This window comes from Eucyclogobius newberryi, unplaced genomic scaffold (genome assembly GCF_026437365.1).
Source record: "Eucyclogobius newberryi isolate DKJ021-1_F unplaced genomic scaffold, fEucNew1.0.hap1 SCAF_16, whole genome shotgun sequence".
NCBI classification, from domain to species: domain Eukaryota; kingdom Metazoa; phylum Chordata; class Actinopteri; order Gobiiformes; family Gobiidae; genus Eucyclogobius; species Eucyclogobius newberryi.
In genome coordinates, this window is record NW_027315790.1 from 2,385,886 (window position 1) to 2,399,790 (window position 13,905).

The 13,905-nt window shown below is 55.6% G+C and overlaps 1 protein-coding gene across 1 annotated transcript; it reads left to right on the forward strand.

Moving 5' to 3' along the window:
• The first annotated feature begins 3,035 nt into the window (after positions 1-3,035).
• On the forward strand, positions 3,036-9,697 carry sem1 (SEM1 26S proteasome subunit). Its single transcript, XM_072447078.1, has 3 exons — positions 3,036-3,182; positions 5,372-5,465; positions 9,581-9,697. Exons 1-3 carry the CDS (start codon positions 3,107-3,109, stop codon positions 9,621-9,623), a joined length of 213 nt encoding a protein of 70 aa, XP_072303179.1. The 5' UTR covers positions 3,036-3,106; the 3' UTR covers positions 9,624-9,697.
• The last annotated feature ends 4,208 nt before the right edge of the window (positions 9,698-13,905 follow it).

Genomic DNA, 13,905 nt, shown 5'->3' on the forward strand with positions numbered 1-13,905 from the left:
TCCATCGCCTCCATCACCTCCACCTCCATCACCTCCATCACAGCCATCACCTCCATCGCCTCCATCACCTCCACCTCCATCACAGCCATCACCTCCATCGCCTCCATCGCCTCCATCACCTCCATCACCTCCATCACAGCCATCGCCTCCATCGCCTCCATCGCCTCCATCGCCTCCATCACCTCCATCGCCTCCATCACCGCCTTCACCTCCATCACCTCCATCACAGCCATCACCTCCATCACAGCCATCAACTCCATCACCTCCTTCACCTCCATAACCTCCATCACGGCCATCACCTCCATCGCCTCCATCGCCTCCATCACCTCCATCGCCTCCATCACAGCAATCACCTCCATCACCTCCATCGCCTCCATCACCTCCATCACCTCCATCACAGCCATCACCTCCATCGCCTCCATCGCCTCCATCACCTCCATCGCCTCCATCGCCTCCATCACCTCCACCTCCATCACCTCCATCACAGCCATCACCTCCATCGCCTCCATCACCTCCACCTCCATCACAGCCATCACCTCCATCGCCTCCATCACTTCCATCGCCTCCATCACCTCCATCGCCTCCATCACCTCCATCGCCTCCATTGCCTCCATCACCTCCATCGCCTCCATCACCTCCATCACCTCCATCACCTCCATCGCCTCCATAGCCTCCATCACCTCCATCGCCTCCATCGCAGCAGTCACCTCCATCGCCTCCATCGCCTCCATCACCTCCATCACAGCCCTCACCTCCATTGCCTCCATCACCTCCATCGCCTCCATCACCTCCATCACAGCCATCACCTCCATCACCTCTATCGCCTCCATCACCTCCATCGCCTCCATCACCTCCATCACAGCCATCACCTCCATCACCTCCATCGCCTCCATCACCTCCATCACAGCCATCACCTCCATCGCCTCCATCACCTCCATCGCCTCCATCACCTCCATCACCTCCATCGCCTCCATCACCTCCATCGCCTCCATCACCTCCATCACCTCCATCACAGCCATCACCTCCATCGCCTCCATCGCCTCCATCACCTCCATCACCTCCATCGCCTCCATCACCTCCATCGCCCCCATCACCTCCATCACCTCCATCACAGCCATCACCTCCATCGCCTCCATCGCCTCCATCACCTCCACCTCCATCACCTCCATCACAGCCATCACCTCCATCGCCTCCATCACCTCCACCTCCATCACAGCCATCACCTCCATCGCCTCCATCGCCTCCATCACCTCCATCACCTCCATCACAGCCATCGCCTCCATCGCCTCCATCGCCTCCATCACCTCCATCGCCTCCATCACCGCCTTCACCTCCATCACCTCCATCACAGCCATCACCTCCATCACAGCCATCAACTCCATCACCTCCTTCACCTCCATAACCTCCATCACGGCCATCACCTCCATCGCCTCCATCGCCTCCATCACCTCCATCGCCTCCATCACCTCCATCACAGCAATCACCTCCATCGCCTCTATCGCCTCCATCACCTCCATCGCCTCTATCACAGCCATCACCTCCATCGCCTCCATCGCAGCCATCACCTCCATCGCCTCCATCACCTCCATCACAGCCATCACCTCCATTGCCTCCATCACCTCCATCGCCTCCATCACCTCCATCATAGCCATCACCTCCATCACCTCTATCGCCTCCATCACCTCCATCACAGCCATCACCTCCATCACCTCCATCGCCTCCATCACCTCCATCACAGCCATCACCTCCATCACCTCCATCGCCTCCATCACCTCCATCACAGCCATCACCTCCATCGCCTCCATCACCTCCATCGCCTCCATCACCTCCATCGCCTCCATCACCTCCATCGCCTCCATCACCTCCATCACCTCCATCACAGCCATCACCTCCATCGCCTCCATCGCCTCCATCACCTCCATCGCCTCCATCGCCTCCATCACCTCCACCTCCATCACCTCCATCACAGCCATCACCTCCATCGCCTCCATCACCTCCACCTCCATCACAGCCATCACCTCCATCGCCTCCATCACTTCCATCGCCTCCATCACCTCCATCGCCTCCATCACCTCCATCGCCTCCATCACCTCCATCACAGCCATCGCCTCCATCGCCTCCATCGCCTCCATCACCTCCATCGCCTCCATCGCCTCCATCACCTCCATCACCTCCATCGCCTCCATCACCTCCATCGCCTCCATCACCTCCATCACAGCCATCGCCTCCATCGCCTCCATCACCTCCATCACAGCCATCGCCTCCATCGCCTCCATCACCTCCATCACCTCCATCACAGCCATCGCCTCCATCGCCTCCATCGCCTCCATCGCCTCCATCGCCTCCATCGCCTCCATCGCCTCCATCACCTCCATCACAGCCATCGCCTCCATCGCCTCCATCGCCTCCATCGCCTCCATCGCCTCCATCAGCCTCCATCGCCTCCATCACAGCCATCGCCTCCATCGCCTCCATCGCCTCCATCACCTCCATCACAGCCATCGCCTCCATCGCCTCCATCGTCTCCATCACCTCCATCACCTCCATCACAGCCATCGCCTCCATCGCCTCCATCGCCTCCATCGCCTCCATCGCCTCCATCACCTCCATCACAGCCATCGCCTCCATCGCCTCCATCGCCTCCATCGCCTCCATCACAGCCATCGCCTCCATCGCCTCCATCGCCTCCATCACCTCCATCACAGCCATCGCCTCCATCGCCTCCATCGCCTCCATCACCTCCATCACCTCCATCGCCTCCATCGCCTCCATCGCCTCCATCGCCTCCATCGCCTCCATCGCCTCCATCGCCTCCATCGCCTCCATCACCTCCATGGCTGCTGTGTCGCCAGGATCATATATTTAGTTGTTTGTTGGAGAAAAACGATGACATTTGAACCATTTGCATTTCCCGCCTCTTTCTTAACGCGGGATGTTTTCACCCTAAAGTGGGCGGGGACGTTCTGGTGGCACAGGAAGTGACGTGCTCCCGGAGTCTGTTTACGCCACTGACGCAGCACGTGACGTCCCGGCGCTATTCACGACCAGCAGCGCATCAGCCCCACACGGAGACCACTGACGTGACACACCCGGGACAAGCGCACACATGTCGGACAAGAAGCAGACCGTGGACCTCGGGCTTCTGGAGGAGGACGACGAGTTTGAGGAGTTCCCAGCGGAGGGTCAGTCACTCTTGTGCCGGGTTTGATGAGCTAATGTGCCGGGGATGCGCGAGAGAACCGCGGGGCCACAACAGTGACTCAGCTAGCTCATGTAGCCTAGCCTCTTAGCATTGGCACAAACAATGCTTCGTGTTGTTCTTAATTCTTATTGATTTCGTGAAGTGTCAGTTTGGTTATGTATTAATAACATATGAATGAAATAACCAGATTGAAGTATTTGGTGTGTTTGTGCACGATCAGGGAACCAAGGGATAAACCGAACATCATGCTAACATGCTAACAAGCTAACGTCAAACTAACTTTAAATCACGGACAGTGTTCAATATGTACACGGCCTTTATCAGAGGACTGTCCCAATAATTAGACCACATTTGTAATCCGTGTGTTTACAAGAGAAATCTGATGACACTTTGTGACATGTGTCAATGGATTTATGGATGGAGAAAATATTGTGGCATGCAGTGTATTTGTAACCCGAAAGAGCATTACATGGTAATAATAATTATAAAATACACACGCAACCTGCAGTTTTATTTGGAACAACGCAGTTAAGTTTTAAACGACTTCAAGCTTTTTGTGTGTTTGTTTTTCTCAGTTTCCTTTTTTGAGTTATTTTCTTTGGAGAAATCGGATTACTCGCATCAATAATTGTTAACGTGTGTGGACGCGCGTGTGGAGTGTGGACGCGCGTGTGGAGTGTGGACGCGCGTGTGGAGTGTGGACGCGCGTGTGGAGTGTGGACGCGCGTGTGGAGTGTGGACGCGAGTGTGGACGCGCGTGTGGAGTGTGGACGCGCGTGTGGAGTGTGGACGCGCGTGTGGAGTGTGGACGCGCGTGTGGAGTGTGGACGCGAGTGTGGACGCGCGTGTGGAGTGTGGACGCGCGTGTGGAGTGTGGACGCGAGTGTGGACGCGCGTGTGGAGTGTGGACGCGCGTGTGGAGTGTGGACGCGCGTGTGGAGTGTGGACGCGAGTGTGGACGCGCGTGTGGAGTGTGGACGCGAGTGTGGACGCGCGTGTGGAGTGTGGACGCGCGTGTGGAGTGTGGACGCGCGTGTGGAGTGTGGACGCGAGTGTGGACGCGCGTGTGGAGTGTGGACGCGCGTGTGGAGTGTGGACGCGCGTGTGGAGTGTGGACGCGAGTGTGGGCGCGCGTGTGGAGTGTGGACGCGAGTGTGGACGCGCGTGTGGAGTGTGGACGCGCGTGTGGAGTGTGGACGCGCGTGTGGAGTGTGGACGCGCGTGTGGAGTGTGGACGCGCGTGTGGAGTGTGGACGCGCGTGTGGAGTGTGGACGCGAGTGTGGGCGCGCGTGTGGAGTGTGGACGCGAGTGTGGACGCGCGTGTGGCGTGTGGACGCGCGTGTGGAGTGTGGACGCGCGTGTGGAGTGTGGACGCGCGTGTGGAGTGTGGACGCGCGTGTGGAGTGTGGACGCGAGTGTGGACGCGCGTGTGGAGTGTGGACGCGCGTGTGGAGTGTGGACGCGCGTGTGGCGTGTGGACGCGCGTGTGGCGTGTGGACGCGCGTGTGGCGTGTGGACGCGCTTGTGGCGTGTGGACGCGCGTGTGGCGTGTGGACGCGCGTGTGGCGTGTGGACGCGCGTGTGGCGTGTGGACGCGCGTGTGGCGTGTGGACGCGCGTGTGGAGTGTGGACGCGCGTGTGGAGTGTGGACGCGCGTGTGGAGTGTGGACGCGCGTGTGGAGTGTGGACGCGAGTGTGGACGCGCGTGTGGAGTGTGGACGCGCGTGTGGAGTGTGGACGCGCGTGTGGAGTGTGGACGCGAGTGTGGAGTGTGGACGCGAGTGTGGACGCGAGTGTGGACGCGCGTGTGGACGCGCGTGTGGCGTGTGGACGCGCGTGTGGCGTGTGGACGCGCGTGTGGACGCGCGTGTGGACGCGCGTGTGGCGTGTGGACGCGCGTGTGGCGTGTGGCGTGTGGACGCGCGTGTGGAGTGTGGACGCGCGTGTGGAGTGTGGACGCGCGTGTGAACGTGCTGTGACCACAACAGACCAAAGCCACGCAAATAATACAATAAAACAACTTCAAATTCTACACAAATAAAATCACAATTCAACACCAATAATAGTAAACACCAGTAGATGTGCCGTGTGGCTGGATTGATGATACTTCTTCCCGGTGTAAATGTATTGATGCGAGTTAAAGCCTTTTTTTTGCCCGTCTCCTGCAGACTGGACAGGGCTGGACGAGGATGAAGACGCTCATGTGTGGGAGGACAACTGGGACGACGACAACGTGGAGGACGACTTCTCCAACCAGCTCAGGTCAGCCTCACGTCAGCCTCACGTCAGCCTCGTGTGTGGAAGGGGTGGGGCCTGTGGAAGGGGTGGGGCCTGTGGAAGGTCGTGTCTGGGGGCGGGTTCATGCACGGCGCTTGCATATGTAATTATTAAATTTTTCTGGAGTGTTATTAAAAATATGAGTCGTTTGTTATCTGTGTGGGAGAAGTGTCATGGCTCCTCCTGCACACTGTGACCTTCACAGCTCCTGTGAGGCGTGAGTTCTGGTGCTTTCATCTCATCATAATCTCTTATGGTGGAGAATTAGGCATCAAAATGATTATTTGGCACAAAAAGTTTGACCAAAAGAGCAGTGGAAGACTGACATTGCCGCCTTACATGTGAGGGACCGCTCTGAGCCGCTCTGAGCAGCTGTGGCCGCTCTGAGCTGTGACCGCTCTGAGCCGCTGTGACTGCTCTGAGCCGCTGTGACTGCTCTGAGCCGCTGTGACCGCTCTGAGCCGCTGTGGTCGCTCTGAGCCGCTGTGACCGCTCTGAGCCGCTGTGACCGCTCTGAGCCGCTGTGGTCGCTCTGAGCCGCTGTGACCGCTCTGAGCCGCTGTGACCGCTCTGAGCCGCTGTGACTGCTCTGAGCCGCTGTGACCTCTCTGAGCCGCTGTGACCTCTCTGAGCCGCTGTGACCGCTCTGAGCCGCTGTGACCGCTCTGAGCCGCTGTGACCGCTCTGAGCCGCTGTGACCGCTCTGAGCCGCTGTGACCGCTCTGAGCCGCTGTGGTCGCTCTGAGCCGCTGTGACCGCTGTGACCGCTCTGAGCCGCTGTGACCGCTCTGAGCCGCTGTGACCGCTCTGAGCCGCTGTGGTCGCTCTGAGCCGCTGTGGTCGCTCTGTGACTTGTCGGTCAGTGGATGATCATGCTTCATGATGGAACTCAGTCTTTTCTCGTCCTCTGGCGTTGGTCATCATGAGCTGCCCCGTGCACTTTGCACGTCCAGTTGGCATCAATGGGCAAATGATGTGCCATATTTTTCTGCTTATGCTTTATTATATTTCAACCGATGGTTACAAAATATCACGGTTTGTGACAGTTGAGATTTCATTCATTTAAACGGGTCGGACGCTCACGACGGGTTCATTTCCCCCTGTATTAAAACAGATGGGGGCCATTTTGATTGATCATGTTCGGGACGGTACAGGCTCCTGAGATGAGAAGAAAGAGGACTGAAGCAGGACTGGAGCTGGACTGAAGCTGGACTGGAGCTGGACTGAAGCTGGACTGGAGCTGGACTGAAGCTGGACTGAAGCTGGACTGGAGCTGGACTGAAGCTGGACTGAAGCTGGACTGAAGCTGGACTGAAGCTGGACTGAAGCTGGACTGAAGCTGGACTGAAGCTGGACTGAAGCTGGACTGAAGCTGGACTGAAGCAGGACTGCAGCACAGACACTGGAGCAGGACTGGAGCAGGACTGGAGCAGGACTGGAGCAGGACTGCAGCACAGACACTGGAGCAGGACTGGAGCAGGACTGGAGCAGGACTGGAGCAGGACTGGAGCAGGACTGGAGCAGGACTGGAGCAGGACTGGAGCAGGACTGCAGCACAGACACTGGAGCAGGACTGGAGCAGGACTGGAGCAGGACTGGAGCAGGACTGGAGCAGGACTGGAGCAGGACTGGAGCAGGACTGGAGCAGGACTGCAGCACAGACACTGGAGCAGGACTGGAGCAGGACTGGAGCAGGACTGGAGCAGGACTGGAGCAGGACTGGAGCAGGACTGCAGCACAGACACTGGAGCAGGACTGGAGCAGGACTGGAGCAGGACTGGAGCAGGACTGGAGCAGGACTGGAGCAGGACTGCAGCACAGACACTGGAGCTGGACTGGAGCAGGACTGGAGCAGGACTGGAGCTGGACTGGAGCTGGACTGGAGCTGGACTGGAGCAGGACTGGAGCAGGACTGGAGCAGGACTGGAGCAGGACTGGAGCAGGACTGGCGCAGGACTGGAGCAGGACTGGAGCAGGACTGAAGCAGGACTAAAGCAGGACTGAAGCAGGACTGCAGCACAGACACTGGAGCTGGACTGGAGCTGGACTGAAGCAGGACTGAAGCAGGACTGCAGCACAGACACTGGAGCAGGACTGGTCTCGTTAGGCCCGAGCCCCAGCAGGGCGCTTGCAACGCTGCCGAAGGCAGCGTTGCAAGCGTCTGACCAAACATGCGGGCGCAGCCCGCATGTTTGGTACCCCGTCGCCCCTGGCAAGTACAGTGAACTAGCCCATGCCGAAGGCATGGATCATGCATACTTACTCCTGCTATGACAGAAATATTCAACAATGAACAATGTTGAAAACAGCAGCGCGAAGCAGTGTTAACTGCATTCCTCCAAAAACCCTCCTGGCATCGTCCTGTACGTGAGAATCTATGCCGCAGGCATGGGCCATGCTTGTATCTGCTCAAATCAATGGAAGTCTATGGGGAGTGGGCGGGGCATCCCGACGGAATAGGGAGTGACGAGCGCGTAAGCGCTCGTAATGATGATTCCACCCCATGGCGGCATGGGGAAGGCTTAGAGCTTTCAAACGATGTATAATTTGTTGTTATAGTGGAAACGGCTATATTGTTTTTGCTAAAAATATTATTAGGCCCGAGCGCCACAAGCTGGCGAGAGGCCTATTAATCTCGTAAGGCCGTGCGAAGCACGGCTGCAAAAGTACGAAAGCACGAAATCGAGCGCGAAGCGCTCGCCCACTTCCAAACACTCACTAACGCACTCCTTCACTCACGCACGCCCCGTGCATACTAATTAATAGTAGGAAAATGGAACATTACCGTTGTAAACGGGCGAAGCCCGTGCAAAAGTACGCACTAAACGAGCACTTTATATTGGGATGACGACCGCTTCGCGGTCGTCATCCCAATATAAAGCACTCATTTGCGCTAAGTAGCTCACGAATACGTTCCCCATCTCTTGCATGTTCCGTGCATATAAGCATGTAGTGCAAAAATTGAACATTATTACTGTATAGAGGGCCAAAAACACAAAGTGGGCGGAGCCCACTCAAAATTAACGAAAGTACCCGTCAGTGACCAGGGACCCACACCATGAGGTAGGAAAGCGCGAGCGCTTTCCGAAAATGTATAGTTTATGATATTTGAAAAATGGGAAACATTGTTTTCGCATCGGAATCTTCTTCTTCTTCTCGAGACCAACCCCCCTATTTTTCACCCAGTGAACATTGACGAAAAGTCACAAAAATTTTCACACCTCTAAAAATCGTGCCTCTCTACATTCTGGCTATTTCCCTTTTCTAAAATAAAAAAAATTGGCGCGTCAGCGCCCCCAAATGTACCAAAAATGCATTGAGAGATGTTAAGTTATCCATATTTTTATTCCAAGTGCTACGGTCTCTGTGCGGCGGCGCAGCAAATTTGACTGACACTTGTGTTCATTTGCACTGGATTGGCCATGTCCAATGTGTCGCCGTCTGTCAAGTTCTTTTTTAATTCAACACAATAAGGGCGCCATTTTTATCAAGTCGAAAGCGCAGAGTCGGAAGGCCGGCGGCCCGCGAGGGCCGTTGGATGCCGCTTGCGGCTTTAATTTCCTTCCTGTTTCTGAAGTTGACCGTTTGGGTCCTTGGATGTCTGTGTTTCCTTGTGCCCTTTGCTCTCGCTCTGTTTAGTTCATATACATTTGAAACATTTAAATAAAGTGGTGCAGTGGGTCCTCGTTAAGAGCCGGTGCAGTGGTTCCTCGTTAAGAGCCGGTGCAGTGGTTCCTCGTTAAGAGCCGGTGCAGTGGTTCCTCGTTAAGAGCCGGTGCAGTGGTTCCTCGTTAAGAGCCGGTGCAGTGGTTCCTCGTTAAGAGCCGGTGCAGTGGTTCCTCGTTAAGAGCCGGTGCAGTGGTTCCTCGTTAAGAGCCGGTGCAGTGGTTCCTCGTTAAGAGCCGGTGCAGTGGTTCAGCAGAGTCCAGCTCGGACATAAGTGGCCTCTCGCTCTGAAGCCTGCTATTGTTTTATTTGGACAATTATGAGGCGGTGCTGGTGTGAGATCTCATTCAAGGTAAAGGCCACTATATGTAATCACCATTGTAGCAGGTGCATTCTGCTCGGTACACCTGTAATCATGTGCTCTCTCTGCACAGGGCCGAGCTGGAGAAGCACGGCTACAAGATGGAGACGACCTAGCACCTACTCTTGATGATGGCACACTTCTCAACTTATGCTTTTCTTTGGTTTTTGTAATAAATTGTGAAATTGTACACATTGACTCATTTTTACTTGATCATTTATTACTATATAAAGCAGTTTATGTTAATACCATCAAAATCCGACTTAAGGGAGCTTTTTGCCAGGTTCAAATAGTCCTCGTTTTAAGCATGTTTTCCTTGTCATTTGTATTCTAAAATCAGGATGCCATTGAACTGACCACCCCCCCCAGATGGATAGTGTTGTTGACCTTAAAGTGACCGGTGTCAGTGCAACAGCAGCTGTAAACTCCCAATGTGAATGAACCAAACCTTTACTTCTCCAAGAGCTGCTGGAGGAGAAGTGTGGCGTCTGAAAAGGGACATGTACAATTCAAGTCATTTTAAGCAGATGACAGTCATGTCAGTGATGAAGTACTATGTCAGTAAGTGCCGGCCCCTCTGAATATAAGGGGCCCCGGGGAAGACCTCGGACACGCTGCAGGGACTGTGACTCTCGGGATCCCCCCAGAGGAGCTGCAGGAAGTGTCTGGGGAGAGGAGCCGGATAAGCAGAAGATGGACGGAGACCAATAAAAAAAAATAGGAAAACATATTTTATGATTTTTAAATAATTGTTATTACTGCAAATAAGTATTTGAAGACCTGAGTAACTCAGTGTTAATATTGGCTACAAAAGCCTTTGTTTATTGCCTCACGAGGCAATAAACCTTCCGATACGAATCCCGATACATGGAACGTGATAGAATACACGTCCTGATACATGATGTCCCTTCAAACCAGGGTTAGAAGTTGACTTAAGTTATGTTTTGATTTAAAGAGAATAAGAAAATGCATTAGAATCTCATGTTCAGAATACCACTGTCCTACGATGAAGTCACATGTTCAGCTCCTCAAACTCGGCCTCGATGTGTCACGATACATATCTGTCGATTCTGGTGGAGCAGAGGAAGACTTGGTGTTCAAATACAAAGAAATGATCTAAAAATCATACAATTGTATGTTTAGATTCTGTCCCTCAGTGAAGTGCACCTCATGATGTCAGAGGGAGAAGCTCAGGCCCGGCACATGTGCTGTCAATCACATGACCACCTGCTCAAATTTACCCATTTTCAAGTTCAAATTAAAGGTTATATTTTTTCTAGTTTGTACCAATACAACGTTACTGTATGTCCAGTGTTTCCATGGAGATGACTTCATGTTGGCTCTAGAGTCACATGAGAGAGGAGCGACCGACCAGATGAACTACAGAAGAAGAATAAAGTCTTAAATCTTAAGTTGTAGGATTATAGTGGGATTGTATAATCAGTCAGTATTTATTCATCTTATGTGTCATTGTTTTCACAATTGTGTGTGATGTTTTCTAATTCATTGTCTAAAGAATTCCACAAATTTACTCCCCTAACGACAAATCCTCATTGTTTTAAAGAAGTGTGTGCATAAGGTGCACCTCTTCATCTGTGATTAATATGAATTTAAGAGAAATGTTCTGGCATAAATTTATCTTCAGATTTTAGAATGTTCCACTTCACAAGAAGCAGTGGCTCGTTTGTCAGAGGGGGCGGGGCTGTCCAGAGGGGGCGGGGCTGTCCAGAGGGGGCGGGGCTGTCCAGAGGGGGCGGGGCTGTCCAGAGGGGGCGGGGCTGTCCAGAGGGGGCGGGGCTGTCCAGAGGGGGCGGGGCTGTCCATCTGCAACAGAAGAAGCAGAAGCTGCTGAGACCATTTTCAGTCATTTGCTGAAGAGGCGGGGCCACTCCAAACAGAGGCGGAGCCACTCCACACAGAGGCGGGGCCACTCCACACAGAGGCGGGGCCACTCCAAACAGAGGCGGAGCCACTCCAAACAGAGGCGGAGCCACTCCACACAGAGGCGGGGCCACTCCAAACAGAGGCGGAGCCACTCCAAACAGAGGCGGGGCCACTCCAAACAGAGGCGGGGCCACTCCACACAGAGGCGGGGCCACTCCAAACAGAGGCGGGGCCACTCCACACAGAGGCGGGGCCACTCCACACAGAGGCGGGGCCACTCGCCACTTCACACAGAGGCGGGGCCACTTCACACAGGCAGGGCCACTCCACACAGAGGCGGAACCACTCCAAACAGAGGCGGAGCCACTCCACACAGAGGCGGGGCCACTCCACACAGGCAGGGCCACTCCACACAGAGGCGGGGCCACTCCTCACAGAGGCGGAGCCACTCCAAACAGAGGCGGAGCCACTCCACACAGAGGCGGGGCCACTCCAAACAGAGGCGGAGCCACTCCAAACAGAGGCGGGGCCACTCCACACAGAGGCGGGGCCACTCCAAACAGAGGCGGGGCCACTCCACACAGAGGCGGGGCCACTCCGCACATAGGCGGGGCCACTCCGCACATAGGCGGGGCCACTCCGCACAGAGGCGGGGCCACTCCGCACAGAGGCGGGGCCACTTCACACAGAGGCGGAGCCACTCCACACAGAGGCGGAGCCACTCCACACAGAGGCGGGGCCACTTCACACAGAGGCGGAGCCACTCCACACAGAGGCGAGGCCACTTCACACAGAGGCGGAGCCACTCCACACAGAGGCGGGGCCACTCCGCACAGAGGCGGGGCCACTCCGCACAGAGGCGGGGCCACTTCACACAGAGGCGGAGCCACTCCACACAGAGGCGGGGCCACTCCACACAGAGGCGGGGCCACTCCACACAGAGGCGGGGCCACTCGCCACTTCACACAGAGGCGGGGCCACTTCACACAGAGGCGGGGCCACTCGCCACTTCACACAGAGGCGGGGCCACTCCACACAGAGGCGGGGCCACTTCACACAGAGGCGGGGCCACTTCACACAGAGGCGGGGCCACTTCACACAGAGGCGGGGCCACTCCACACAGAGGCGGGGCCACTTCACACAGAGGCGGGGCCACTCCTCACAGAGGCGGGGCCACTCCACACAGAGGCGGGGCCACTCCTCACAGAGGCGGGGCCACTCCACACAGAGGCGGGGCCACTCCTCACAGAGGCGGGGTTCTAGTTTGAGAACTGCTGCTTCAGTGTGTTGAACTAAAATCTTGCTCTCGACACTTCCTGCTAAATCCATTCTTTGTAGCGTTCTCTATCTCTGAGTCATTATTTTTTTGTATGTACAACCTGTCCCTTCTGTCCCTCCTGTACAACCTGTCCCTCCTGTCCCTTCTGTCCCTCCTGTACAACCTGTCCCTCCTGTACAACCTGTCCCTCCTGTCCCTCCTGTACAACCTGTCCTTTCTGTCCCTCCTGTACAACCTGTCCCTCCTGTACAACCTGTCCCCTCATGTACAACCTGTCCCTCCTGTACAACCTGTCCCTCCTGTACAACCTGTCCCTCCTGTACAACCTGTCCTTTCTGTCCCTCCTGTACAACCTGTCCCTCCTGTACAACCTGTCCCTCCTGTACAACCTGTCCCCTCATGTACAACCTGTCCCTCCTGTACAACCTGTCCCTCCTGTACAACCTGTCCCTCCTGTCCCTTCTGTCCCTCCTGTACAACCTGTCCCTCCTGTACAACCTGTCCCTCCTGTACAACCTGTCCTTTCTGTCCCTCCTGTACAACCTGTCCCTCCTGTCCCTTCTGTCCCTCCTGTACAACCTGTCCCTCCTGTACAACCTGTCCCTCCTGTCCCTTCTGTCCCTCCTGTACAACCTGTCCCTCCTGTCCCTCCTGTACAACCTGTCCCTCCTGTACAACCTGTCCCTCCTGTACAACCTGTCCCTCCTGTCCCTTCTGTCCCTCCTGTACAACCTGTCCCTCCTGTCCCTCCTGTACAACCTGTCCCTCCTGTCCCTTCTATCCCTCCTGTACAACCTGTCCCTCCTGTACAACCTGTCCCTCATGTACAACCTGTCCCTCCTGTACAACCTGTCCCTCCTATACAACCTGTCCCTCATGTCCCTTCCGTCCCTCCTGTACAACCTGTCCCTCCTGTCCCTTTTGTCCCTCCTGTACAACCTGTCCCTTCTGTCCCTCCTGTACAACCTGTCCCTCCTGTACAACCTGTCCCTCCTGTCCCTTCCGTCCCTCCTGTACAACCTGTCCCTCCTGTCCCTTTTGTCCCTCCTGTACAACCTGTCCCTTCTGTCCCTCCTGTACAACCTGTCCCTCCTGTACAACCTGTCCCTTCTGTCCCTCCTGTACAACCCGTCCCTCATGTACAACCTGTCCCTCATGTACAACCTGTCCCTCCTGTACAACCTGTCCCTCCTGTCCCTCCTGTACAACCTGTCCCTCCTGTCCCGTCTGTCCCT